Here is a 27,958-nt window from a genome sequence, read left to right on the forward strand (position 1 = left end):
CGGGGAGCCCGGCGGGGCCGTGCGTCACCGGGGGGGGGCGGCGGGGCCAGCCCGGCACCGGCACCGGGGAGCGGCACCGGCACCGGGACCCGCACCGGGACCCGCACCCGCACCGGGACCCGCCGCCCGCTCCGTCCCGCTGCAGGTTTGCGGGAACGGAGAGACGAGGGGGGGGGGGGGGGAGGCTGGGAAAGGGGGGGCAAGCAAAAAAAAAAAAAAAAAGCAAGGAAAAAACCCCAAACTGAGCAAAACAAGGCGAAACAACCCAAAAAAAGGCCGCTGCCGGCTGGCGGAAAGCCCCCCCGGGCTGCCTGCGGCAGGGGAGGCAGCTGGGGGGGTGGGGGGGAGAAGAGGGGCTGAGCGGTGCCGAGCGGTGCCGAGCGGTGCTGAGCCGTGCCGAGCCGTGCCGAGCCGTGCTGAGCCGTGCCTGGCCGTGCCGAGCCCCCCCGGTGGATGCTAAGCCCGGCGGCCGCCCCCCCGGGGGATGGTGCCCAGCAGCGGGGCGCCGTGCCGCCAGCGGGGCGTCGAGCCCTGAAGCGGCTCCCGCTCGCTTTTCGCCACCTTTCCCCCCAAAACCGGCCTCGGCTGTTCGGCCGCGGGGGCTCCGCTTGAGGCCGTCCTCCACCTTCCCCCCCTCTGCCGGCCCCGGCCATGGCGCTGAGAGCCCGAGCGCTCTACAACTTCCAGAGCGAGAACAGGGAGGAGATCAGCATCCAGGAGAACGAGGAGCTCGTCATCTTCAGCGAGGACTCGCTGGACGGCTGGCTGCAGGGCACCAACAGCCGTGGCGAGACCGGCCTCTTCCCGGCCTCCTACGTGGAAATCCTCCGCTCCCGAGCGGGCTCCGGCTACACCGAGAGCCCCGGCAGCCCCGCCGGCTCCCCCGGGCACGGCTCGGCCTTCTACGCCTCGCCGCCGGGCGTCTCCTACCAGGGCAGCTTTGAGGACGATGACGACGATGACTGGGACGACTGGGACGATGCCTGCACGGTGGTGGAGGAGCCCCGCAGCCCGCCGGGCGCCAACGGGCACCCCTCGCCCGGCCTGCAGCCCCCGGCGCCGCCCTACGGCCACCAGCCCGCCGGCTACCGGGCCAAGCCGGCGCTGGAGAGGCAGGACAGCTTGAGCTCCTCCAAGAGGGGCAGCGTGGTGGGGAGGAACCTCAACCGCTTCTCCTGCTTCGTCCGCTCGGGGGTGGAAGCCTTCATCCTGGGCGACGTGCCCCTCATGTCCAAGATCGCCGAGGTGTACAGCATCGAGATGGGGTCGCGGGGCCCCCAGTGGAGGGCCAACCCCCACCCCTTCATCTGCTCCGTGGAGGAGCCCACCAAGCAGACCAAGTTCAAGGGCATCAAGAGCTACATCTCCTACAAGCTGACCCCCAGCAACATCAACTCGCCCGTCTACCGGCGCTACAAGCACTTCGACTGGCTCTACAACCGCCTGCTGCACAAGTTCACCGTCATCTCGGTGCCCCACCTGCCCGAGAAGCAGGCCACCGGGCGCTTCGAGGAGGACTTCATCGAGAAGCGCAAGCGGCGCCTGATCCTCTGGATGGACCATATGACCAGCCACCCCGTCCTCTCGCAGTACGAGGGCTTCCAGCACTTCCTCTGCTGCCGCGACGAGAAGCAGTGGAAGCTGGGCAAGCGGCGGGCGGAGAAGGACGAGATGGTGGGCGCCAGCTTCCTCCTCACCATCCAGATCCCCACGGAGCACCAGGACCTGCAGGACGTGGAGGACCGCGTGGACGCCTTCAAGGCCTTCAGCAAGAAGATGGACGACAGCGTCCTGCAGCTCACCAACGTGGCCTCGGAGCTGGTGCGCAAGCACGTGGGGGGCTTCAGGAAAGAGTTCCAGAAGTTGGGCAACGCTTTCCAAGCCATCAGCCACTCCTTCCACATGGACCCCCCCTACAGCTCCGATGCCCTCAACAACGCCATCTCCCACACGGGCAAGACGTACGAGACCGTGGGGGAGATGTTCGCCGAGCAGCCCAAGAATGACCTGTTCCTCATGCTGGACACTCTCTCTTTGTACCAGGGGCTCCTCTCCAACTTCCCGGACATCATCCACCTCCAGAAAGGTACGGGGGCTCTCCCGGGGGTGGCTTCTTCTCCCTTAGGGCTGGGGATGTCCTGCATGATGGTCCCACGAGTGGAGTGGGACCAGGGTGCAGCCCTCTGCTGTGCGGGAACAGAAATGGGGCTGGGGTTGGGGCTGGGGATGATGATGAAGATGGGACGAGGATGCATGGGGATGGAGACGGGAATGGGGCTGGGGTTGGGGTTGGGGATGACGATGAGGATGGGGATGATGATTAGGATGGGGATGAGGATGAGGATGGGGATGGCAATGAGGATGGGGATGACGATGAGGATGGGGATGACAGTGAAGATAAGCATGACGATGAAGATAAAGATGACAATGAGGATGGGGATGATGGTGAGGATGGGGATGACGTTGAGGATGGGGATGACAATGACAATGACGATTAGGGTGGGGTTGATGATGAGGACGGCCATTGGGACCATCACACGTGGCAGCACTTCCCAACCCCTGGAGGTGCTGCTGGGTCCAGGCTCAGTTTTTGGACCTCCTGGGGACAACCAGGGTCAAAGTCTTTGCGACTACATCCCCGCACGTCAGAGAAGAGGACGGCAGGGTCCAGCACCCGGCTGCCCAGGGCGCTCAGCACCCCATGCAGGGTGGCTGGGGAGGGCAGGGGATAAATCCCAGCCGGCGGTGTCCCCGTGCCCTGGCCGGGTGTGACGCACACCCGGGCTGGGTGTGGGAGCGGGGCCGAAGTCCACGCACCCCTCCCAGGACACGGCAGGGAGGGGACATCCGTGCTGGCCGGTGGCTTTGGGGACAGGGGCTTTTCCCCAGAGCCCCCGCGTGGCTCCATGTCCCCGGGGGACGGCGCGGAGGAGCAGCCCTGGCCGCTTCCTTGCGCTCCTCTCCTCACTTTGTTTACCACCGCGGGCTGGATCCCGTCCGGAAGCGAGGCCGCGTGGGCAGAGCGGAAGGCAGGATTTGGCCTCCAACCTTTGCTTCCTCTGGGCTCCTCCTCCTCCTCCTCCTCCTCTGGGGGCAGCAGCAGCTCCCCGACCCCAGGTCCCTGCTGCCGGCAGGGAGAGGGAACGAATTCCCAGCCACCGCTGGAGGCCAGATCCTGTTTGCAGGCAAACAGCCTCTGTACTAAGGAGGGGGAGGAATGCAGGGCCAGAGCCAGGCGGGATTCTTTCGAAACCGAGCTATAAAAATAAAAGGAAGGAGGGGGAAATCTGGTGTCGGAGCATCGGCTGTGGCTCGGGCACTCTCCGTCCCCGGGATGCTGCAGTCAGCAATGTCCTGCCTGGCTCTCCAGCTCCCCATGCAGCTATCAGCCCAAGCTGCGCTTTGTAGCAAAGTTTCTTTCAGGAGCTCGCCCCAGCTGCCAGCTCCGAGGCAGGGCTGTTATCAGCTGGCAGCGGCAGCGGTGCAAGGGTTGCGTGCGCTGATGAACCGCCCAAGCACGCCGCTCGCCCCGTGGAGAGCTGCTCCTGGTGGGAAGCAGCTCGGGGCTCTCGGGAGCTGGGGCTGGAGGGGCCGGGGGACCCCAAACGCATCCCCGATCCCTTTAGGGGATGCCGCAGGTCCCCACCAGCTCTCACTCTGCCCTGCCTCGCCAGGCGCCTTCGCGAAGGTGAAGGAGAGCCAGCGGATGAGCGACGAGGGCCGGATGGACCAGGAGGAGGCGGACGGGATCCGCAAGCGCTGCCGCGTGGTGGGCTTCGCCCTGCAGGCCGAGATGAACCACTTCCACGAGCGGCGCGTGGCCGACTTCAAGAGGATGATGCAGTCCTACCTGAAGCAGCAGATCATCTTCTACCAGCGCGTCAGCCAGCAGCTGGAGAAGACGTTGCGCATGTACGACAACCTCTAACGCCCCCCCGACGTGCCTGCTTGCTGCCCCTCCGAAACCACGCAGTTTTCTCTCCGCGGCCTTGCAGAGCTTCTCTGTTTAGGGGGGCTGAGGACGAGTGGGAACTCATGACGCTAGTGACCAAATACCTTTGGGGTTTCCCCCAGGCGGGCTGCGGTGCCATGCCACCGCGCAGCAGGTCCAGGGGGGACGCGGGTGTTTCCCACGAGACACACGGACAGCGACTTGGCGGTGCTGGTAGCTCTGCCCAGCCGTTTTTAGCTTTTCCAAAAAAAAACCACCCGTCCTCCTGGAGCAGAGAGGTGGGCGCATCCCGGCTCGCTGGGAGGAGAAATCAAAGCGGTCGACATTTTGCACACTGAGAGTTTTTCTGAGGGGAAAGGTCTTTATTTGGAAGAGAAATTTTTGTTTTGTTTTGTTTTGGGGTCATGAGATATTTTCAATATTTTCCATTTTTCGCAACCGTTTCTGCAGCATTTTTACCGATTTTTAAATAGACACAGAAGCGAACGGAAATCTCTTTTCTCAAGCACTGCTGTTGACTAGAAAAAGGGATATATAAAAAAAAAAAAACACACAAAAAAAAAACCAAACCAGCCCACAGCGTTTTCAATAAAACCGTCGGTAGAAAGCTTCCCCCGGTCCCTGGGAGGTTTTGGGGGAAGCAGAGCCACTCCAGGAAGGGCTCCGTGGAGGGGGCACGGCGCTGAGCATCCCTCCCAAGCGTCCCCCCCGGAGCGGGGCTGGCAGGAGGAAGGGAAGTGGCTGGGATAAATCACGCCGAGGGAAGTCGGGGCCGGCCTGGCCCCGCTCCAGGGTTAAAATTAGCCCCAGCGCGCGGGCCAGCGGGGCAGCGCGTGGAGAACAGCGGCGCTGGGGGGGCGGCGGGATGCGTGCGGCCCTGCCAGAGCCCCCCCGTCCCACCCCATGGGGATGGGCATGCCGTAGTGCAGACGTGCTTCCTCCTGCATCCCCGCCTGGGGCTGCCCCAGTTTGTCCCGTCCCCATCCCACCCCGGGTAATCCCTCCACATCTCCATCCTGTCCTATCCCGTTCCCATCCCATCCCTGTCCTGCCCTGTTCCCATTCCTCCCCATCCCACCTTCTCCCCATCCTTCCCTGGTCCTACCCGTCCCCTTTCCCATCCTACTTTGGCCCCATCCCCATCCCTGTCTCCAACTTATCCTATTATACCTGGTCCCCATCCTACGTCGGCTCCGTTCCCCATCCCACCCCGTCCCCACCCCTGGTCCCAGTCCCCCCTGGGGAGGACAGTGTGGCCCTACAACTGTCCCCTGCCATCCCCATGAGGCAGCCAGGGGACCGTGAGGCGACTCGAGCTCGGGGACACCGCAGCCTGCAGGTCAGACACGGGGCAGGCAGCAGCTATAGGGACCGCCTGCCTCCATCCTGCCCTGCTCAGCCTCGCAGGGCGCGGTGCAGGCGGCGATGCCCCGGTGCCCGCCGGCAGCGGATGTGGAACCCGCCCGGCCGGTCGGCGAGGACGGGTTTTGGCAGCGTGCAGGGAGCAAGACCGGGCAGCATGCGGCGTGCTCCTCGTCATCGCCGCGTTCCTCAAATACTTGGGGATGTGACCCCGGCGCGGCACCAGCAGCCCGCGGCGCTCCTCCGGGCGGGGAGCAAGAGCCGGTGCCAGCGCTCAGCGCTCTCCTGCAGCCAGCCCGAGGTGTTACCAGGGTTGGCAGCACCTTGGCCACGGTGCCATTGACCATATTTAATGGCAAAGAGGGTTGGCCAGCACTCCCTGTCCCCCTGGTGCTGGTGGTCCCCTCCGATGGGGCGGCGGGGCTCATCCCGGGATGCCTCCCCGTATTTCAGTGTCTTTGGGCGGGTTGTTTTTGCAGGAGCTCGTCCCTCCGTCACTGCCTGCCTGCCTGCCTGCGAGCTGCTGGGTGTGGAGGCGCGGGTCAGGCTGGATCTGTCTTGAATTTCAATGCGCAGCCGGGGTGGAGCGCTGCCGCAGCTGCCCGGGGGAGGCTTTGTGCACCCGGGGCTGGTGGCCAGGTCCCCGTCTCACCATCCTTCGCTTGCCAGGGCCTGGGGAGCTCCCGTCCTGCAGGCTGCAGGCACGGGCTGCCGAAATGGGGCACGGAGCGCTCCGGGCACCCTGGGGTGCCGGGTTTGGCTCTGAAGGGTGCCGGGCCCCGGGAGCGGGGATGGAGCCCAGCCAGGAATGGAGCCTCCCGCTCCTTAAATCCCTGCGCCTGCATGGGAGGTTCCCAAAGCCACCCGAGCCGATCTGCCCTGGGTGGTGTTGAAAGAAACCTGTTTGGCTTGGTGTTTTTTCGCCTTTCAATAGGTGTCTGAAATCCAGCCCGTGTAACCGGGCCGCGACTGATCTCCTCGCCCTGCCCGCTGCCCCAGCTCCTGCCCCCAGGGGTCCCACGGGGGGCAGCCAGAAGCTCCCTGGTGCCCCGCAGAGCCAGGTGGGCACCCACAACCAGGATCCTCGGCCCCAGGCGGGCTGCTCGGGGTGCAGGAGGTGGCACCGTGGCCAAGGGACACCGGCTCTCAGCCCCTTGGTGGCTCTGCACTGGGTGGTGCTCTGTGGGGGATTTGCTGCCAGCACAGCCTGGCCCCACAGAAGCGCGCTCAGCGCTGGCGTCTTGCAGGTTGCTGCCTGTCCTCTCGTGACCCCAGGAAGCGGATATTTCCCGGCAGCGGGCAGTAAAACCACCAGCCTTTAAAATAACCCACTTTGCTCCTCAAAGTAGGCCACGTTCCCTCTATCGAGTCTCCTCGGGGTGTGCTGCTTCGGCGAGGAGGTGGGGGCTGCTGCGAGCAGCCGGGAGGGGCATGGAGCGGGAGGGAGGGCAGGGAGGGCCGGCAGGGGTTTTGGGGAGCAGCAGGCGGGTCAGGGCTGGGGCATGCGGGGATGGAGCCGCGACGGCTGCAGGACGGCAAATAGCGGGTCATAAATGCAGCTGGGCAAAGGGCTGGTCCTACAAACGTCCTGGCTTTGCGGCCCCAGAGTGATTTTTCTAGGAAAAGGATAGGAAGGGGATATGGGACATCCCGGCGGCGTTTCAGCCTTGCCGCAGCATGCTGAGAGCAGGAGGTGCCCCGCCAGGAGGCACTCGGCTGCAGCCCCGCGGGGTGTTTTTGTTGGGCCCCATCCTGAGCCCAGCACTCAGTTTTTCCTCGGATAATTTCTATTTAAGCGTTCAGGCCGTCAGCCCGGGGAAAAGTTGAGCCAGAGCCCGGGGCTCGGCCTGCCACCTCCAAATGCTGCTCTGCAGCTCGCCGGGCTTGGCAAGGAGCGGCGCTGGGAGGGAGGCGGCTGGGGCAGACCGATTTTGGGATGCCCCTCGGGAAAAGGCACTTTATTCCCTGCACTTCTGCCATCCTGGAGTATACAGTGGGAAAACATGTCAGGTCCCGTGTCCTGCTCTTCTTTCCGGCTTCCGAGCCTTTTTTCCAAGTGGGTGGGGACCCCTTGGAGTCCCTCGGCATTGGCCACGGGGTTTTTCCGAGCCTCTGCTCCAGTGCCTCAGCCCGCCTAGCCCTGGGGGATTTGGGCAGCTTCATCCCAAGCCTGACTCAGTGCAAGCCGCTCGTCATCCTCCCTCTCGCGCCCAGAGCTGCTCGCCCATGCCGGGCCCCCCTGCTCCCCCCCCAGCACCCTTGGGTGTCCCAGGCGAGCACCCCAGGGCTGCGCTGGCCTTTGGCCCCCCCCTCCCCTCTTGCAGTGCCCCCCTGCCCAAAGCTGTCCGGAGATTCGGAGCTCCTGGGTGGGCCACACCGGCAGCCCCCCCATCCCCAGGGTCCTCCTGCGCCCGCGCGGTGCCAGCTCCTGCGGGGGAGGAGGCGAGCCAGAAGGAGGCAGCGGTGATGGTGATGCTCTGGGGTGGTCTGGGGGGGGTCCGGCCGCTTGTGCCCCCCACGCCTGAGCCCCTCACACCCAGTACTGGTTGTTTTTCAAGGCGGGGTTGGATGTCCGGCAGTACTGGAGGAGCTCAGGGTCTGGTGGCACCCCAGGACCCATGCCCTGGGGCGGGGGACCCGCGCCCTTGCCCTCCAGGGAGTTGACAGTCGTTAGGGGGATGCCTTGGTTGGGGTCCGTCCTCCGGAAGGTCTCCTGCTCCGGCACGGCCCCGTTCTTCGCCTTGGAGGACGGGGTGCCCTGCACGTGGTGCTTGCCCGTCTTGTTGCGCTTGTGCAGGTAGAAGAGCAGCGGCAGGATGAGGGCCAGCAGCAGGAGGATGAGGCAGATGGGGATGATGATGCTGAACATGTTGGCCTCGATGAAGCTGAGGAAGGTGCCCCCCTCCACGGGGCTGGGGCTGGCGGTGGCCCCGGGGCCCGGCCAGGCGCTGGGGGGCACCATGCCCACGTCGCTGGCGTTGGGGCCGCTCCGCGCCGTGCCCTGGGGCCACGGCACCGGGGATGATGGCGCTGGCGGCGCCACAAGTAGGGTGACACCGTAGGCTTTCGAGGCATTGTAGGGCTCGGTGATGTACTCCAGGGCTGCCAGCGCTGGTGGCACGCCGGCAGCCGCCACCTCGAAGAGGAAGCTGTCACTCTGCGGGTGCTGGCGGGTGTCCCCGGCGTCCAGCACCTCCAGCCCCACCAGCCCCTGCTCCAGCTCCCTCTGGCTGAAGGTCTCGATCGGGCTTGGGGGCTGCCCTGGGTCCCCCGAGACCCTCACGAGCCGGCTGCTGTGGGGCGACCTGCGGATCCTGAAGACCGGCACGCTCCTGGTGCGGTTGGCCAGCTCGCTGGCGTCGAGGATGCGGGTGTCCAGGAGGGCCGTGGTGCCCCGTGGCCACACGCTCCCCGGCCGAGCCGTCACCAGGGCGCGGACGGTGACGTTCACTTCCCCGCTCCTGTTCACTCCCCGCGATGTGGCGAGGAACTGGAAGCTGTCCTGGGGAGAGGTGAGCTGGGTGAAGGTAAAAGTCACCTCCCCGTGGTCCAGCTGCGCCTGCGAGAAGCCCCGCGCCGGCTTTTGGTTGACCAGCACCTGGCCAAACCTCGGGTCCCTGGTGATCCTGTACAGGGCATCGCCCTCCCCCGGGAGGTGCCGGGGGGTCAGGGTGGCCCTGTTCACCTCCTGGGGCACCTCCAGCGGCACCGGGCTCGCTGCGGGCAGCACCACGACTTCCAGCGAGGTCAGGGTGGCCGGGTGGTGGCCGTCGGACAGGCTCAGGGCTAAGGACTCGGGGACACTGCTGCTGGTGGTGGTGACGAACACCACGTGGCCGGCGTTGATGTCTGCTTGGGTGAAGCGCTCGACGGCCACCTGAGGGTTGTGTGCGTTGGCCAGGTGGCCAGCGAGGGGTCTCTGGAGCAGGGTGTAGACCACGTCCTCTGGGGAGCCCTCCAGCTCGGCCACGTCCAGGTACTCCCGGGACAATGTCACGGTGGAGCCGTGCAGGACCTGCAGTGCTCGGCGCTGCTTCACCACCCGCGGTGGCTTCCCGCTGCCGCTGCTCACCGTGATGTTGAAAGCTTCAGAGATGAGTACCCCGTGGCGGGGAGGACGGAGGGACTGCTGCGCCCGGGGCCGGAGCCAAGCCTGGAACTGGAAGCGGTCTTCAGAGGCAGTGTCCCCGCCGTGGGTGTAGGCCAGGCGCCCGGCAGCCAGGTCCGACTGCAGGAAGAAGGGCTGCGGCTGCCCCAGCACCACGCCAGCCACCGAGAGCTGCCCGTGGAAAGGCAGCCCCGTCACCAGGAAGACGACATCGTGCGCGGCCCTCTCGGGGACCGAGACTTGGCTCAGGAGGTTGGACGCGTCCAGCAGCGAGGTGCCGATCTCTGCCCGCTCAGCCCTGGCGAGCCGGAGGCCTGGGAGAAGGAGGGAAAACCCAAAGCGGCATCAGAAACAGAGGGATGTGAAGAAACGGAGAGGGATGGGGGAGGAAAATAGGATCGATGAGGCTGGCAAGACAACGGGAGGAAGGCACTGTGTGGATAGGGCCAGCAAAGGATGGACGTGGTTTGTCAGATGTCGGTGTGGTATCAGAGCTCATGCTTGGAGGGAGCATGGGAAGTTGTACAATTGTGCTTTTCCTTCAGACAAACAGCCTCTCCTGACGTTTGCACAATCCCCACCTCCCTGCCCGAGTGAGAGGATTGTGCAAACCTCAGGAGAACTTGTTTGTCCCTTGCTTCTCCTCCAGCCACACTCCGCACCATCCCCCGGGCTGATTTTTCCTTTTTTTTTTTTTTTTTTTTTACCTGCATTTCTCCATAACTGAGTCGAGCGCTGGGGGCAATTCGCCTCAAATGATATCAGCACGAGCAGGATGAAGGAGTCGGAGATGGAGGTCGGAGTCACCACGCGGAAGCGGATGGCGTCCTGGGTGAGCCAGAAGGGCTCCTGTGGCATCTCGTGCTGGTAGAAGATCATCCCGCCGTCCACCTAGGAGGGGAGAAAGCTCGCTCATTTCTGCTTAATGGCAAAATAACCCCAGCAGATGATGCCGTGATGCCATGACCCATCTCATTTCTGGCTGCCGTGGTGTGACTGTCACTGCTGGTGCCAGTGCTGGAGCCGGCGTGGGCACCGTGGGGACTTGGTTTGGCTCCACCAAGGAGGCACCTTTCCGGCAGGAGCTTTTCACCCAGCAAATGGGGTGGGACCCCCGAGCTGTGGGGCTGATGGAGGGTCTCCTGGAGGAGGCGAGACCTCACCTGGGCTTGGGTAAAGTTCCTGACTTCGTCCCCGCGGGCGGTGCGCAGCCGGCCAAGGCGCGGGGCTTGCTCGATGCTGTAGTAGAGGGCCGTGGGGCTGGCAGGGCTGCTGCTCACCGCCTGCAGGTTCTCACTCGTGAGGGGTTGCAGAGCACCTGGAAAACACGCCGGGGGGGACATCAACCCTGCCCCTCTGCCCCCAGAGCAGCCTGGCTGCCGGGACCCCCGCGCGCTGCCCCCTACCCACCTGGGCAGAGGGTGAGGCTCTGCTTCTTGGCCAGGCTGAGCTCCTCGCCCTGCGCCCTGACGAGGAAGAAGTGCCCAGGGGACAGGTTCTCGCCGTCCCACAGGTCGAAGGCGAAGCCTCCATCCAGGGGCCCTGCAGAAAGTGCGGAGCTGGGGCACGGCGCAGCCCCCTAACCTGGCACGAGGGGGACCTCGGTGCCACAGGGCTTGGGGACAGGGGTAGTGCCAGGGGACGCCTCGTCCTGGCCGTACCTTGGTGCACAAAGAGGACGAGGCCGCTGTCGATCTGCGCCTGGGTGAAGCGCCGCACCTCCACGCCAGGCGCCGGCCTCAGCACCACCTTGCCATTGACTGGGGGCTGGATGGAGAAGGTGACCTCCGCCGCCGGGCTGTCCTCGTCCTCGGCACGCAGGGTCTGGGGGCCGATGGTGGCCGTGGCACCCTTCCGCAGCTGGGGGACAGGGAGAGGCTGTAACCCCCCCGGGGCATCCCGGCCATCCCCAGCCCGTCCCTGAGTGCTGGTGCCTTGCACCAGGAGGCATGTCTGCGCCACACAAGGGCTCCTTGTGCATCTGCTGGGCAAAGCACCCGTGCCCTGGCCTCCTCCCAAGCCCTGCATCACCCCGTGCCCATGTTTCCCAGCACGTACAGGGTGCGTGCTGCCCGTGCCGCCCTGCAGCCGGCCGTGCCACCCATGTCCAGGGACGCTGCCACCACGATCCCACAGCACCTGCATTCCCCAAGGGGCTTTTCAGTCCCTGGGGCTCCTTCTGCCGGGGCTGCAGGGGGATGAAGGTGAGCAGGAGGCAGCATTATGCCCCGTTCCTAATCCCCTGCCCCATCCCTGTCCCGCAGACACCAGGATTAGGATTATTCCTGCGATGTCAGGTCCTGCGCGCCCTCCCCAGAGCCAGCTGCGTCGGGTTAGCTTAGCTCTTCTCCTCACTTTCCAGCTGGCTGATCCCCAAACATTTCTTGAGTGGGTGTGGGTGCCGGCAGTGAAATCAAATCCGTCAGCAGCCCCCGCGGGACTGGGGGAGAGAGGCCGGGAAGCGCAGCTTTGGGGAGGCGGGATGGGGGAAGCGCTGCGCGGGGGCAGACTTGCTGAGCGGGGCCGAGCACACCGAGCCCCACATCCGCTCTGAATTATTAAAGCTGCGCTCCTGCCCTCCTTTTCTGGCTTATTATGTCTGCCCACACTCCGTGTCACCTCTGCGCTCTGGGAGAGCTGGCGTGGAGGCAGCGAAACGGCGCCGGCAGCACGGCAGCGCGGCGCAGAGGGCAGCAGAAGCCTCCCTTGGTGGCATCCAGCCACCCTCCTGGCAGGAGGGAGCGCAGCCCGCAGGGCCTGGTCCTGCCCGTGTGGACTCTGCACCCTGCCACTGGCGTGCGTGCAGCAGGGGAAGCTTTGTGCAATCTCCGTGCCGGGCCCGGGCTGACCTTTAAACGCTGAAGTCATCTCTCTGGGAGCACAAACACACGCGCGGCCCCTCCTGCATGCTGCTTGCTTTGTCCTGCGCAGGACAAACCTGTGCTTCTGGGTGTATTTTTTATTATTATTTTTTTTTTCCTGTCTTTTGATGGTTTTATAGTGGTTGGGAGGGAAGGTAGAGCTTCTCCGAGTGACTGTGCTGCTGGGCTGGCTGCGAGGCAGAGGAGGGGTTAACCCGACCCTGCAGGGGTTTGGGCACAGCTGGGGCAGAGCGGGGCTCAGTGCCCTACAAAAGGGATTTGCCGGAGGGGGGCTGCCTTTGCTGGGCTGGGGGGGGCTTTGGGGTCGAGGGCAGCATGGGCAGACCATGGGCTGGCTGCGGATGGGGACCCCAAACTTTGCAGGGCAGCCCCCCCTCCGCCTTCCTTTGGGGTATCCCTGCTGGGGTGGGAGAGGGGGGGCTGCTGGGGAAGCAGGGCGCGAGGAGCGGTGAGAAACCCGCCTGAGCCCCGCTGCGTGAGCCAGCCGCCAGCAGCCGCCGCAGCGAGGCGATGCTCCCACCTTGTGGACAGCTTCAGCATCGCCGGGGGAGGAGGAAGAGGAGGAGGAGGAGTCGGAGAAGCCCTTCCAAGGCCGGCCCCAGCCCCTGTTTACCGGTGCCCCCCCGCAGCCCCTTACCTGCAGCCCGGCGTTGATGCGCAGCCGGGGCCCCGCCGTGCGCCGGGGCGCGATGGCCACGAAGATGGTGCGGGGCTGGCTCTGCCGGCCGCTGTCGGAGGCGTTGGCCACCAGGGTGAAGCTGTCGGCCCGAGCCCGGGGCACGTCCTGCCTGTATTGGACCTCCTGGTTCTCCACCTGCGGGGCAGGGGCTGGCTGAAGGGCCCGGCTGCGGGGCGCGGGGGGGGACGGCCCTTGGGCACGGCCCCGGCACCACGATAGGGAGAGGGGCTGGCACCGGTGCTCTGCCCGCATCCCCTCCCCGTGGCCCCCAGCTTTGGGTTTGGGCTTTCCCCCCACCACACCAGACCCGGACGGGGTGAACCTGCCACCCTAAAACCCTCCATCCCAGGGGCAGCCCCCCTGCAGCCTCCCCGTGGCCCCAGCCCCGTACCTCGCTCCAGGTGAAGCTCTGCAGCCTCCCCTCCTCGGGCCGCTTGGTGTTCAGGAGGGTGCCGAAGCGGGGGGGCTCCAGCACCCTGAACTCCACGCCACGAGCCACGAAGTAGTCGCTGGGGATGTTGAGGACGGCTGTGGAGAGGATGGCAGAGCCTCCTCCCGGCACCGTGAGGTTGCCGACGTCCAGGGGGATGGTGGCAGGGAGCACGCTGAGGCTCACTGCCACCCCCTCCAGGGGGTCTGCCCCCCCCGCTGTGACATCCACGACGAAGTGGTCCCGCTCCTCCTCTGGCTTGGAGTGCAGGTAGAGGACTTGGCCGCTGTTGATGTCCTCCTGGGTGAAGGACTGCACGGGGTCGAGGCTGGGCGGCTCGTCCGAGTCCCGGCCGTGCTGAACCATCACCAGGAAGCCGGAGGCCGGGGGGCTGCTCACCAGGTAGACGATGTCCTGGGGGGGGATCTCTTCGTGGGCCACCTGGGAGCGTGGGGGAGGCACGGTGTGAGTGTGGGGCCGACATTTGCCAGGGGTTGCTCTGAGGGTCATGGCAAAGCCAGACCTGGGCTCTGCCCCTGGGCAAAGCCTGACGTGGGCACAAGTCCTTTGGTCATTGCAGGTGGGGGTTAAATAGCCCCCCTGCAAGTCTGGTGTGATGTGGGTTTTGGGGAACAAGCAGAGAGGGGGATACTCACCAGTAAGTGCTCCTGCTTGATCTCGGCCGCCTCCCCCTGGAAGACGTGTATCTCCTTGTTGTTGACAATGCGCAGGGGGCTTGGGTGGGTGTCCAGGAAGATGGTGATGGCCAGCGTGTCCTCCACCGCCACCTCGTTTGCTTCCACGGTGAACTGGAGCTCATCCCGGGCGTTCCTGCTCCCGTTGTGGCGGTAGGAGACCTCTCCTGCCAGCAGGTCCCTCTGGGAGAAAGCCATAACCGGCTGCCCCCCTCTAAGCACGGCCCCCCACCTCGGTGGGGTGGTGATCAGGAACCGTATCTCCTCGTCCGACCTGATGTCCATGTTGGTCTCCAGGCTGAGGACGGAGGCGTCGATGCTCCCCTGGCTCCCCTGGGGGATGGCAAGGCCAGTGTTGTTGACTATCTTGATGTAGGGCTCTGACGCCTGCACTTCCAGGAGGGCCGTGGTCTGGTGGAGGCCGTCTGAGACCTGCAGCTGGATCCAGCCCCGGTCAGCCCCGGAATGGACAAAGAGGATCTTCTTCTTCCTCAGGTCATCCTGGGTGAACCGATAGAGCTGGTGGCTTCTGTCATCGACGGACACGATGCTGCCAAACAAGATGTCCCTCCTGGCCAGCACCAGCTGCGCGTCGGAAAAGCCCGAGTCCTTGTCAGTGAAGGCGATGTCATCCGTTGTCAGCAGGTGCTGCCCGTTGCGCACCACGTTGAACACCTTGCTTACCACCCGGACGGGGGTATGGTCGTTGACAGGCTGGATGGAGACCCTGAAAACCCCTCTCACCTCCTCCGCCTCGGGCTCGGTGCTGCCCTCGCCCTGCCTGGTGGCTACGAAGGGGATGTCGTCCTCCAGCGTCTCGGAGTCATCGTGCTGGTACAGCAGCCGGCGGTGCAGGATGTCATCGTTGGTGAACTCCGTGATCTCCTCGCCGGACGCCCTGCCAAGGGACGCGGCCCATGCCAGCCTCCCGTGGGCTGGCCCCTCAATCACTTCGTAGAGGTAGTCCATGCTGTTCAGGCTCTGTACGAACAGGTGGTCCTTGGAGATGACAGCCTGGCCCCCCTCCGGCACCATCAGCAGGACGTTGGTCAGGTCTGGCGCGTCGGGGTCCCCCCCGATGCTGATGGGGTAGGTGTACACGGGAGAGTGCTGTTCACCGGCGCGCACATGGAACTGGAAGGCGTCCTCAGCTTGCTGGGAGTTCCTGACGGTCGCGCTGTAGCTCAGGTGGTTTCTTTGCAGGTCCTCCTGGGTGAATGCGAAGCCCTCGGTCAGCCTGCTGCCCAGCAGCTCCAGGTTTCCCTTCCTGGGGGCCTGGATGATCACATAGCGGAAAGGGACTGGGGCAGAGTTTGGGTCTTCCAGCATCGCCTCCAGCTCCTTGCTGGTGATGTTTTTGTGCCGCTTGTTCTTCATCTGGAGGGGGACCATGGTCTTCATCTTAATGGTGGCTCTTTTAATGCTTATGAGAAAAGTGTTGTTTGGCAAGACCTTCTGGCCCACCTGGACGTCGAATCGTAGCTTCTCCACGACATCCTTCAGCCGGTGCTCTGGATCTGTGCTGAAATACTGGATGCGCCCTTGCTCCAGGTCTTGCTGCTGGAAGGACTCGACTCTTTTCCACTCCCCTCCCGTGCTCCCCTGTTTCTGGACCTCGCCATACCTGAGGGGCTCCGTGAGGCTGTACAGGATGGGCACCCGTTGTTTCACGGCGTTTGTCTCGGCGGACAGGTTGGCTGTGGAAATGCGCGCAGCCCCCCCTTGGGAGATGGAGAGGCCGGTGTTGTTGCGCAGGCGGATGTCGGGCTCTATGGCCAGGATCCTCAGGGTGGCAACGGGGCTCGGGACGGAGCCGTCGCTCACCTGGAAGGTGAGCTGCAAGTCTGTCCCGCTCTGGTGCACGTAGACTACGTTGCCTGCTTCCAGGTCCCTGCAGGAGAACTCCTCGATGGGCACGCCAGGCTGGAAGTCGTACTCCACGTAGCCCTCGTCCAGCCTCTGGCTGCCGTGCAGCTGGAACTCGAGGTCGTCGCAGGAGGTGTCGTCGTCCAGCACCTGCAGGGTGTCCGTGCTCAGGTGCCTCCGCGTGTGTGTCAGGATGGTCATCTGGTTCCCGTGGGGGAAGATCACCTGCGGGGCGTCATTGGTGGGGCTGACCATGATGGGCAGCACGTACTTCTGCCCCTGCCGCAGGCACTCAGGGACGCCCTGCTGGGCGGCCACCGTCACCTCCAGCACCAGCTGGTCCATGGGCGCTTCGGAGCCATCATGGGCGTACCGGACTTTCCGATTCACGACGTCCAGCAAGGTGAACTTCTTCCTGCTCCTGGACCCGGGGACGTCCAGCTCCAGCTGGCCGTGCCGAGGGTCCCCGGCGAGGGTAAAGAGAATTTGGGATGGACGGATGTTCGCAAGGCTCAAGTCGACCGTCGGCTGGACGTGTTTCCACTCCAGATAGGCCGTGCCCCCTTCAGAGAGGACGAGGGGGCTGATGTGCAGCAGCCTGCTGATGTTGGCCAAGGCGGGTGGGAAGCTGCTGTCTGGCCGGCACCCTTCCACTGCTGGCCAGGCATCCGGCGGAGGGGAGGTGGGCGCCTCGTCCTGCTCGTACGCCTCCTCGTAGTCCTCATAGTCATGGTCCGACTTCCCACAGCCGGCCACGATGTTCTTCGTCAGCACGGCATCCTGCAGGCTCTTCCTCTGCAGGTTTATCCGCAGGTCCTCCAAGCAGCCAACAAAGGAAGTGTTGCTCATGGTGCCCGCCGAGGTGAAGGCAAGGCGGTGCACTCTCAGCCCTTGCAAGGCCTTTTCGTTCAGCCCTCCGATGAAGAGGTTTCCCCGAAGGTCCAGGTAGTTGTTGATGCCCCGGTTGGACGTGGAGGAGGCGTAGTAGTCGATCAGGATCTCGAGCTTGTGGGTGCCTGTGTAGACCTTGACGTAGTGCTGCTGCTTGTCGCTGATGAAGACGTTGTTGTGCAGGACGACGACGCCGTTTCCCTTGTTGACAAAGCCCCTCAGGCGCCCGTTGGAGACCTCCAGGTAGAAGAAGTCATCCTCTGTGCCCGCGTGGTAGATGAGGGGCGCGTGGGTGACGTCTGTGGTGACCACAAACTCGATGGTCCCTTCTTCCCTCGCGTCCCACGTGGGGAACGCCACGTATGACTGTGGCCCCAGGAACCCAAAGGGGTCCTCGGGCTCGGCAGAGAACTGTGTGCTGCAGCCTTCCTGCACCTCGTGGAAGACCTTGGAGCTGCCATCGGAGGACAGCAGGGAGAGGACATCCAGGCCGTTGAACGTCACCAAGTGGAGGCAGCCTCTGAAGGGTGAGCTGGCCCCGGCGAGGTAGGGCAGGTTGAGGCCGCCGGTGCCACCAGCGTAGAGGCCGTACTGAATGTCCAGCTCCCGGACGGGCCCCGGGATGTCCACGGAGCTGTTGAAGAGGCCGTCGATGGTCAGCGTCATCCTGCCGTCCTCCACCAGCAGCTCCACGTCGTGCACCGCCAGGTTGTCCAGCTGCAGCTCCGCTGGCGACTGCAGCGTCACCTCCTCCGAGCCCAGCCGCAGCCTGGCCTTGGGGGAAGGAAACCAAGTGGGGTCAGCACCTGGGCTCGTGCACAGCACCCTCCTGACAAAGCGTGGACCCATCCCTGGGGGTTTAGGAACACTGTGGTCCCTCTGCTCACTGCCATGTGCCCTGCCCTGCTCTGCCCCTGCGTGCTCCTCCATCTCCCAGCCCCTTCCCCACTGCCTGGGCTGCTCCCAGCCCCGCCAGCCATCAGCCTGGGGACTGGCAGGGGAAATAGCAGGCTTGCATGTGTCCGCTCTATAATCCAGAAATGGGGTGGGCACCGTCCCCACGAGCAGCAGCCCGGAGCCTCCCTAAGTAGAGGGTTGGCCAGCGGGCCCTGAGACACGCGCTCTGCCTTGGGGAGCTCCGGCCAGCTGCTTGCTGGTGCTCAGATGTGGTCCGTGGCCCAGCCCAGCAGCTTCCGGGGAAGCAGGGATGTGTTCTTTGGATGCTCCCTGCTTTTTTTCCTGTGTGGTGGGCACCAGCCCCGTGTAACCACAAGAGGAAATTTTGTTCTTCTGTCCCGCTCCCTTCCCACGCCCCAGCTGCGCTTGGCCTGCGGTGGGATGGGGGCGTTGGGTGGAGACCTCTCATTTCTCTGGTCCTCTTGGCCCATCCCTTCCCCAACCCCTTGCGCTCCAGGGTGCTCAGTGCCATGTCTGAGCATGCAATGAGCACGGGGTGCTGGCATCAGGGTGTCCAAGATGCTTCCCATGGCCGAGCTTCCCTACCTGGGGGCTGTTTCCCCATCTTTAATATCCCCGAAGGGACTCGGGGAGCTGCGGTACCAACCTGCAGGGTGCCGGCTCGCAGCTGCAGCAGGAGGTGGTCGGGCTGCCCGGCAGCCAGGAAGAGCAGCCCGCTGCCCTGGCTGGTGTAGAGCTGGAGCCGCAGCCGCACCGTGCGCGAGGCGTCCGCTAGCGGCATCTCCACGTAGCTGTCCCCGAAAAAAGAGGCTGTGGAGGGGGAAAAGGAGAGGGTCAGGCAGGGAAAGGCACCCTCAGCCCTGGCCGTGTGGGTGCTGTGAGCCTTCAGCCCCCTTCCCAGGCCCCTTCCCTCGCTGGGCTGCGCGTTTGGGAGCTGCATTCTCCAGCGCCGGCCACGCGATGGGGCCCGAAGGCTGCAGCCTCCAGCCTCCCCCTGAACACGTGCAGGGAGGTGTGCTGTTAGCCTAAGGAGTCCTGTCCATTTCGGACACCCCTGTGCCCCTCGGGAGGAATGGGAAACCTTGCCATGCAAATCCTCTCCCCGCTCAGCACCGTTCTCAAACAGCTCCCCGTAGCGTCGAACCGCTGCTAAGGTTCGCCCCGGAGGCAGCGGCTCTGACAGATCAGGAGGAATAAATGCGTGCAGTGCGTGTGTGCAATCCATATGTGGATGTGGGAGCGTGCTCGGCTGGAGCTGCCGCTGGAAGGCGTTCAGCACCCAGCGTATGCGAGACCTCAGCGGACTCAGCACAATGGCATGCGGTCGCGAGACCAGGGACTGTGTCACAGGGCGCTGGCAGGAGGAAAAGCACGAGGTAACCACAGTGTGGCACAGCTTAATTTTACAGCGGTGGTGCTTGCTCACTGGCTAAATGCATGTGTGTGCACTGCACCCGCGTGCGGAGCACATGCTGGATGTGGCCCCGCGCCGCGGCGCTCCCTGCACCGTTAGCTCCGTGCCTGCGGGATGAAGCAGTAACTCTGTCAAGACCTGTAGGATGTAAAAGTCTGGGGAGGATGTGCTGGGAGGGGGGGGAACTCATGTTTTCAGGCCACGCTCTGTGAGGTTTAGGCGACTTTTTGTGCTTTTTGGCCAGGCTGTGCCCTGTGGAGGGATGCTCCTCTGGGCTCTCCACGGAGCGTCTCCAGTCTGAGCACTTTGGGGACAGCCGAGCGGCCTCAGAACTTGCAGCCCTCCTTGCCCTGACACCAAATCCCACCTCTGAGAGCAGAGGAAGGGCCTCAGCTTTCTGCTGGGGTCCGGGAGAGCAGTGAGGGCATTGCAAGGAGCCTTACCCCACCCACGCCGGGCAGGGCGGGAATGGCAGCATGGAAATATCCAACGCCCGCTTTAACGGCCAGCCGCTCGCTCAGGGTTGCCAGCACGTCTTACTCAAGCCTGCTCATTTCCTGGTCCTTGTGCATGCCGTTGGCAAGTGTCACTTTGGCTTCCTCGTCCTCCTCACCCGAGCCAGTGACTCCCGGAGCCTTGCTGTCCTCTCCCGACCTGCTCCCTCCCGCTGCTGGTCTCTGCAAAACCAGCCCGATGGCCCTTCTGGCACCACGCTGGACGCAGCACATTGCAAAAGGCTTTTCCCTCTCCCTGCACAGGCATGGGACGCAGGCACGCACGCCCGCATTGCATTTGGGCCCCAGGAGACTTCGCCTGCACATTCCGTGCTGGTTCCCACTGAGCTTTCCCCCATGTGCATGCATGGCTCCAGCTCCCACCGAGCCTTTGCTTTTGTGGCTTCCCCTAGCCCAACAAACGTGGCTTTCAGATGTTGCTGAAAAACAGCGCAAGGCTGCCAAAAGCGCCGATGCCCAGGGGAGGGATGCTGCTTGCAGGGGAGGGGACCCTTGCCCCGTTGCAGAAGGCGCTGGGATTTTTCTCCAGCAGCAGAGCAATGCGAGTTACTGCTGTTTGTCTTCAAACCTTGTTGCAGCACCCCTCTGCTCCACAGCCCGGCCAGGAGGTGCTCGAAGGCAGCTCTCACATCTTGCAGCAGGCTGTCAGGACCGTGGTTTAAAGCCGAGGGTGACAAATGTGCCGTCTTGTCCCCAGAAGGGGATGCCCCGGCTGGCCCTCGCACCCCACGTGGAGAGAAGCAAATCCTCGCATCCGGGGGCAAGCCCCTGGCCGCCCCGTTCCCCCCGGCTAAAAATAATTCCCGTTCCCAGCTGCAGGGTCCCGCAGGAAATCGCTGCCCTGCGCCTCGCCAGCCCCGTAGAAAGGCGGCTGCGGAGGCGAGTGGGGCCCCCGTCACAGTTTCCGAGCAGCCGGCCAGCAGCCAGCAGATTATAGGCTGCACTGTCTTTTTATTTCTTCTTCTTCTTCTTTTTTTTTTTTTTTTTTTTTTTCATTGAAAATAACAAGGAGGAAAGCCAAAAGCCAGGCTCTGAGCAAACCCCGGGCGTGCTCCGCTCCTCTGGGGCCGGGCGAACAAGCGAGGGCTCTGTGCGCATTGGGCGCCCGCCCCAGCCGCCGGCCACGCGCCGGGTCTGGGATGCCCTGGCCTGCTTCCCCCTGCCTCGTCCCCTTTCCATCGAAAACACAGCTGCTTGGGCCCCTCCGGCTGTTTTCTAGTGCCTGGGGACGGCGCTGGGACAAGCAGTGCTTGTGGCAGGGGGACACACATCCTTCCCCTGTGCCTGGGGTGTAGGGGACCGCGTCCCCGCTGGGAAGGATGCTGAGGACGAGTGGAGGAAAGCCTGCCCAGAGGAAGGCAGGCTGGCTGCTCAACAAGGCTTCATTCAGGCTGCCCGAGCAGGAAGGGGCCGTGCGCCCGCCTGTGTTTGCAGGGAGGGGACTGGAATTCGTTAAAGCAACCTTTTAATTGCACCCCCAGCTCCAGGGCGGGGGCCGGGGGCGCCTCGTGCATGCACACCCCACCTGAAAGGCTCTCTGTGTCCTCAGCCCTTCCCTGCCCCGGCCTTCCTGGGGTGGAAAATCAGGTGTGGAGCGAGGGCTCCTTGTCCCCACCAACAGCCCGGTGTTTGTGCTTCGCCCCGAACAAGCGGCCCCTGTGTGCCGGGGCTGGCGAGCCCCTCGCTGGCAGCCGCTGCTCCGGGACGCCCCAGCCTGGTGCATTCCTCCTCCGCAGCGTCAGCGGGCTCCCAGGCGCTCGGGGCCGGGGTTTTGGTGACTTTATAAGGCAGCGGGCTCACCCAGCCCTCCTGCCTCCGCCGTGGGTGGCCCCCGGCTTCGTCCTCCCCGGGAGCTGCGGGATGGGGCTGGGGACAAGAGGGGGCTCGGCAGGAGGAAGAGGTCCCCGCCTGCCCCGCGCCTCTGCTGGGTTTTTCGGAGAAAGGCTGCATTATGCTCCACATTCCCTTCGTTTTACGGCGTGGTTTTATTTATGGCCGGGGAAGGAAATGAGCAGCCTGCGAGGCGGGCTAAGGCAAACACAGCCGGTGCGCAGAGGCCCCGGGGTTTGGCTGGGGCTCGGCTGGGAGCAGGGGGGCCCCAAAGCCCCCTCTGGGGACGGGGGGGGGGCTGGGGGCTGCTGGCTGCAGGGCTGACGAGAGACCCCAGATGGGTACAGCGGGGAAATCCCCGTGCAACAGGGTTGGGCGGCATGGGAGCTGGCCCTGAGCATCCGATCTCGACGGGGACCTCAGGGATGTCCTGCAGCAAGTTTTTGGAGCAGCTGGAGGAGCTGCTGCCTCGTTTCCCCCCCTGCTGGCATCGGTGAGAGCCCGTGGCATGGAGGAAGGCTTTTCCTCCTCATCCCTGCTCCTGTGTTTTCTCCTGCAGGCTGTGAGCATGGCTCCCACGGCCTCGTGCCAGGGCCGTGCGCGCTTCCCAAACCCTGCCGCAGTCGGACCAGGGAGCGGGGCTCTGCTCCTCGCTCCCGCCCTCGCTTTCCAGGCGCAGCAGGGATTGCTGGAAAGCAGAGAGAGCAGAGCCGCCTCTGATAACGCCGCTGGCTGCGGAGGAGCCTCGCCACCCCCTTTTTTTGGCCGCTGGAGGAGACCCCCAGGGAAGAGGCACCGCGCTCTCCCCTGCACGTCCTGCTCGCCCCACAGCACCCGCCCCTACCTCCACGAGAGCCTCCGCCTGTGTTTGTTGCTGCAGTTCCTTCCCAGCTGCTCTCCCTCTCTGCCTCCCCGCTCTCCTGCCCTGGCTCCCGCACAAAAATGCCTTTCTGCAGCCCACGGACTTCAGGGTCAGGCGCAGCCGTGGCCCCCACTCGGCCCGCACGGCCCCGGCAGGAGGAAGGTGGCGCAGCGCTTTGCTCTGAAATGGGTCCAGGAGCCTTGGCCGCAGCCTCGCCACTCCGGCCCTCGCTTCCCCAGCGTAATTTTGCCATGATTCAAGCAGCCCAAGTGCTGCTGGCATTCCTTGCACTGCCCTGCCCTGCATGGAGCCACCGAGGGGAGGGTACGGCGCTGGCATCTGCCCCTGCAGCACCGCCACGGTGCCGGGGACCCCCAAAAATTTCCAGGGTGCTCTGCCGGCACTGCCCCTTTGGGGACATGTGTGCAGCTGGAAGAGCACACCCTGCACACGTGTTAAACATCCCGGTGGCTGGGGCGCAGCGTGACATCGTGGGTCACACCTGGGGATGAGCATCCGTGCGTCCGGCACATGGGGAGGGGGCTGCCCGCCCCTGCCGCACCCCCCAGACTGGAGCAGGGAGGCCGGGATGGGGAGGCTTTAATTCTGTGTGCTAACGGATCCGGAGGGATGCGGGGAGGCAGCCCGAGCTGGAAGAGGTGCTTGGAGGTTTTGCTCTGGGAGGAGAACGGGGGGGGGGGGGGGGGGGGGAGAAAGTGGGAGGATTTGGGGAGGCCAGCGGCTAAATGGGGCTTTTGTGACGGCCCCGGCAGCGTGACTCAGGCTCGCTGCATCTCCCTCTGCCAGGAGAAGTTGGCCTGGAAATTTTGTATCAGCCCCAGAGGACGTGGTTTCCAAACCATCCCAAGACGGGTTTTGTTCTTTCTTTCTTCCCCTCTCCTCGCTCTCTCGAGCTGCCTCTCGCCTTCTGGCTGCCAACTTTTCCCAACTCCACCCTGCTCGCGGTGAGCTCCGTGCTGGGGCTCCAGCTGCCCGGCCAGTCCCTTTATCTGGGAGCGGGGACACGGCCCCCTATCTGGGCACGGGGACACGGCCCCGCACCCTGACCTGCCCCCGGGGGCAGCGGAGCCGGGCGCCCCTTTTGGAGAGGCTCCCGAGCATCCACCCAGGACGGGCTGGATGTTACCAGAGCGATGCGCGGCTGCAAACAAACAGCCCGGCCGCCGCTGGAGAGCTTCCCGGCAGCCGCTTCCCAGCCTGGCGTGGGACGGATCGGCCTCGGAGCGCCAGGACAACGGGGATGCACCAGCCAAATTTGGGGCTGGGGGGGGAGAGGAGCTCCAGAGGAGCAAATGTGCGGGCGCACAGGGGGGAGATGCCAAAGCTGTGCCAGCAGCAACCTGCGGGTTTAATTTCCCCATCCAGCGCACCCAGGAAAGGGATTTGGGGTGGTCTGGCTGTAGCAGAGCAGCTGAAATCCTTCCTCTCCCCTTTCTCATGCTGTCAGGGGCCCCCTCCCCACCCTGCCCTCCCACCCCAGCCCGGGATTTCTCAGCCCCACGCCTTTCCCATCTCTGAGAAACAAGCCGAGGGCTGGTGTTTATAGAGAAAATAAACGCCTGCCCGCCCGCCCTCTATTTATAGCTGGGAGCACATACGTGGGGAAAGGGCTGGTGGCGCGGGGAGGCGTGAGCAGGTCCCCCCGGGGCAGAAGGCTGTTCTCAGCCACAGCTACCGCTGGCCAAAACTCGGCTCCGGCAGCCTCGTGTTCCCCGCTTCCCAGAGGAAATGACCCCCAGGACCCTCGGGTTTCTGTGGGATGGGACGCGACATCTCTGATATCCCAAGGCAGATGTCTATGTGGGAAGAGCTCTGCTCCGAAAATGTGTGGATTTGGGCTTATTTTCCCCAAAACCAAAAATAATAAAAGAGAGACGTCTTGACCAAAGAGATGGGATGAGGCTAAACAACCTTTGCCTGCACGGTTTCCCCTTCAAACTGTTGGCCGGCTGTGGGAGGTGTGCATGGCACCGTGCGGCCGGGAGGAAGAACAACCGCCAGAAAAACAAGATTTGGGCAAAAGCAGCATGGGACGTTCCCGGTGCCCATCCCTCCCTGACTCACGGCCCATAAAGGCTCCTTTAATAACCCTTGAGTCACGGCAGCACACGGGCCCTCGGCGCGGTGGCACTGGATGAATGCGGCTTTCATTTCCCCAGCGCTGGCGGGCACGTGCTGGGACCGGCCACCTTGAGGCCGGGTGGTTTTCCCCGTGGCTTTCTCTGCTGTTTTTAGCAGTGCCCGCCCTTCCCCAGCGTGCTTGCTGTCTGCTACCGGCTGTCTGTCCGGCTGTCAGGCAGCCAAGAGCAACCGCCAGGCGCGGCGCGGTTCCCCGGGGCGCTGTGCCGTGCGCCCAAGGGCGCGGAGCCCTCGGACACCCCGCATGGATGCTCCCGTTTCAGTGCTGCTCCCTGCACAAGCTGCTTGGTGTCCAGGGATGTTGGGGCCGTGTTTGGTAAGCACAGGCCTGGCCAAAAATCCACCTGTGTGAAAGCAGCTTGGTAACTAGTGGCTTTTTTTTTTGAGGCTGCTTTCTTCTGGGCTTCCTTTTTCTCCGGGGGCTGTGCGTTAACTGAAAGCCTCCGTCCTCGTGCAGACTTTCCAGGAGCAGCGCAGAGGAACATCTGCTTCGGGAGGAGGGAAGCTCTCCCACTGCTCCTTGTCTGAGCTCTCCCCTTCCCTTTGCCCTGTCCCAGCCACGGGGATGGGCACGGTGGCGATGGGAAGGTTTTGGGGCATGGTTTGGGGATGAGGAGCCTCTCGTTCCACATCTCCACGAGGTGTGCAGACACAGGGCAGTCTCGGGCACGTGGGCACGGCTCCAGCCCGAGCTGAGGAGCTTTCCCAGGGAAAGCTGGGGGCTGAGGAAAGCCACAAGCCTGCTGACGCCAGGGGAGTCCCGAAAAGGAGCGAAGCAGAGCCTGGTGCCTGCAGGCGCATGGGAAGGGCTGCGCCGTGGCCAAGCTGTGCTTGGGGCCTAATTTAGACACACATCCTCTGCCGAAGCCCATGAGGCCGTGTTCCTGGGCAGCCTGCAACCTGACGTTAGTTCCTCCGGGCTGAGGTTAACCCCGAGCTGCGATCTTGGAGGAATGCACTTATTATACATTTGCCTGCAGCCCTCCGCTGCTAAATATAAGAGTGAGACAAGAATATTCCTCCCCGATTCCCACGATACCAGTTTGCATTCCCCCTCTGTCAGACTTTTTCCTGTCCGTTCCCATCAGCTGGAAACTTTTCCAGCTGCCCGGAGCCGTGACCTCAAAGCACGCGGTGCCCTCGCTGAGCGTCGGAGCAAGGAGAGGCCGGGTCTCCAAGCACGGGGGTGACATCCACGGGTGGCAGGCAGGTGACAGAGCTGGCCCAGGGATGGACACGGGCTGCATTTTGCCCTTCCTCCAGCACCCTTCCCAGGAAGCTCCCGGCCCCACCGAGTGCCCAGCACGAGGACTGGGGGACTCATTTTTTGGTGGCCTTGCTGGGGGACCGGGCGCTTTTTGCTCTCTAAGCACTTTGCTAAAGTTTCGCGCTCTGATGGCAGGAGGAGAAACTTCCTGGTGTTTTTCCTTTTCGATATACAGCTGATGGGCACAGGCTGCCCATTTCGGGCTGGGCACGGCAGGAAATTGGTGCAAAACCTCTTCCCCTTCTCAGCCCCAAGGGCCTGAGCTAGCAGATGTCCTCTGCCCCCTGGAGCCGCGCCCTCGCCTCGGGTGGTATTTGGGGGCAAACCTCTGGGTTTTGGCAGTGCCAATTAAAGCCATGCCTGCGCCTTGTCCATGCTCAAGCCTGGCAGTAGCCTCCCAGTGATTTTGGGATGCCACAGGGGTGTCTGCACCTCCGGAGGGTGCCAGGGCAGCCCCTGAAGCTCTCCCGCGCACAGGAGCAGGCAAGAGCCCCACGGGGTGGAAGCCCTGTCCAGGACCTAAAGGTCAGCGCTGGAAGGAAGAAGAGCACTCTGTTCATTAACAAAGGGATTTTTTCCACTCAGCTTGCCAGGCATCCTAATATTTTGGTGCATGAAGGAAAGAAGGAACAAGCCTGTAGGGAGAGGAGCAAGTCCTGGGAGGCCACCTGCTCCCCGGGGAGGGAACGGGGATGGCAGAGCGAGGTGCCCCAGGGCTGCTCTCTGCTTTTGGGCACGCTGGGAGGACTCATCCCCAGGGTGGCCGGACCCCACCACGGTCCCTGCTGTCCCTCATGCCCCACAACACCACCAGCCCCCCAGCAACTGCTCCCACCCTGCTGTGGGGTGCCCAGAGCCATGCGCTCAGACCTTGTGGTGCAAGGCAAGCCCCGTGCCCCACGCCGGGGTCTGCGCCCACCCCGGTGCACTGGATGGACACACAGACAGACAGAGCAGAGCCAGGCGGTGAAGCACGCCCTGGTGAAGCTGCTCAGCTCCCTCCTCACCCACCGCTTAGCACCGCTAAGACGCACGGGCCCCATCCCACCCAGCACCCTTGGGAAAGCAGCCGGCAGGACATGGGCGTGCAGCTCCCCGGGAGACACGGGGCACAGCAGCCCTGCCGAGCAGCCCCAGCAGCTCATCCTCCAGCGGGACAGGCTGCAAACACCCTGCCCAAAACCAGGCAGCTCCTTGGAGGGCACCCAGGGGTGCTCACACTGGGTCCCCTTCACTCCCCGCCCAGCCAGCCCCGCGCTCTGCCCTGTGCCTCCACCGCCGAGCGTCCCCCTGTCCCTCGCTGCTCCAGCAGCAGGGTGGTGGGACGGGGGCTTACCTCCGCCTGGGGGTCCCGCGCGGAGGGGACCGTGCTGGCAGGCCAGCAGCAGCAGCAGCAGCAGCGTGGCAGGGCTGCCTCGGGTGCCCATGGTGCCTCCCGGCCGGAGCAGCCTCCGGCAGCGCCCGCTTCCAGCCGAGGGCTGCCGCTACTACTATATTTAATAAAGTGCAGCGAGGGAGGGACCTGCGGCTTCTCCTGCCTGTCAGAAAGGAGGAATTCGCTCGGATTACAAATTTTCCCTCTTAAAGGGCTAGTGGCCTCCCGCTCCCCGACCCACCCTGCTCTCAAAGCGCCCTTGTTCCCGCTGGGGCGACGCACGGGGAGGAGCGGCGGTGCTTGTCCTGAGGGTGCCCAGGCTGCGGGGCGAAGCGGGGTGCTCCTGGGTGCTCTCTGCTCACTGCAACGCCTCCTGCCCACTGCTGCCCGCAGGAGGGGCTCTCCGAGGGTCCTACAACAGGGTTAGGGCCATCGGGGTGATGCTCAGCTCGTGGGATGCAGGGCGGAAAGGCTTGGGAAAAGGGCTTCGTGGTTTCTCCCTGGGCATCCACCTTCCCTGGGGCCAAGCCGATGGTGCACACATCTGGGAGAGCTCGGACCCGTTTGGTGACAGCATGTCCCCACCCTGCGAGCCCTCACCCTGCTCTGGCTCACGTTGGAGCCCCTCTCTCCATCTCCCCAAACCTGCTCCTGGCTTCCCCGCTGAGCCCTTGTGCAGCACACATCTCCTTCCGCTCAGACGTCAATATTTCAGGTCCCTTTCCCCCCGAGACACCTTTTACTGATGGATT

At 64.2% G+C, this 27,958-nt stretch overlaps 2 protein-coding genes across 2 annotated transcripts; one reads left to right on the forward strand and one right to left on the reverse strand.

Moving 5' to 3' along the window:
- The first annotated feature begins 8 nt into the window (after positions 1 to 8).
- Positions 9 to 4,521, forward strand: SNX33 (sorting nexin 33). The gene is made up of 2 exons (XM_083849786.1): positions 9 to 2,086; positions 3,675 to 4,521. The coding sequence occupies exons 1-2, from the start codon at positions 652 to 654 to the stop codon at positions 3,926 to 3,928; spliced, it is 1,689 nt and encodes a 562-aa protein (XP_083705912.1). The 5' UTR covers positions 9 to 651; the 3' UTR covers positions 3,929 to 4,521.
- On the reverse strand, positions 3,673 to 27,958 carry CSPG4 (chondroitin sulfate proteoglycan 4). The gene is made up of 10 exons (XM_083849783.1): positions 27,168 to 27,958; positions 18,430 to 18,593; positions 14,070 to 17,639; positions 13,375 to 13,854; positions 12,942 to 13,118; positions 11,084 to 11,282; positions 10,833 to 10,964; positions 10,586 to 10,740; positions 10,130 to 10,313; positions 3,673 to 9,736 (listed from the first exon to the last, which is right to left on the reverse strand). The coding sequence occupies exons 1-10, from the start codon at positions 27,256 to 27,258 to the stop codon at positions 7,845 to 7,847; spliced, it is 7,044 nt and encodes a 2,347-aa protein (XP_083705909.1). The 5' UTR covers positions 27,259 to 27,958; the 3' UTR covers positions 3,673 to 7,844.

Source organism: Anser anser (genome assembly GCF_964211835.1).
Source record: "Anser anser genome assembly, chromosome: 10".
NCBI lineage: Eukaryota > Metazoa > Chordata > Aves > Anseriformes > Anatidae > Anser > Anser anser.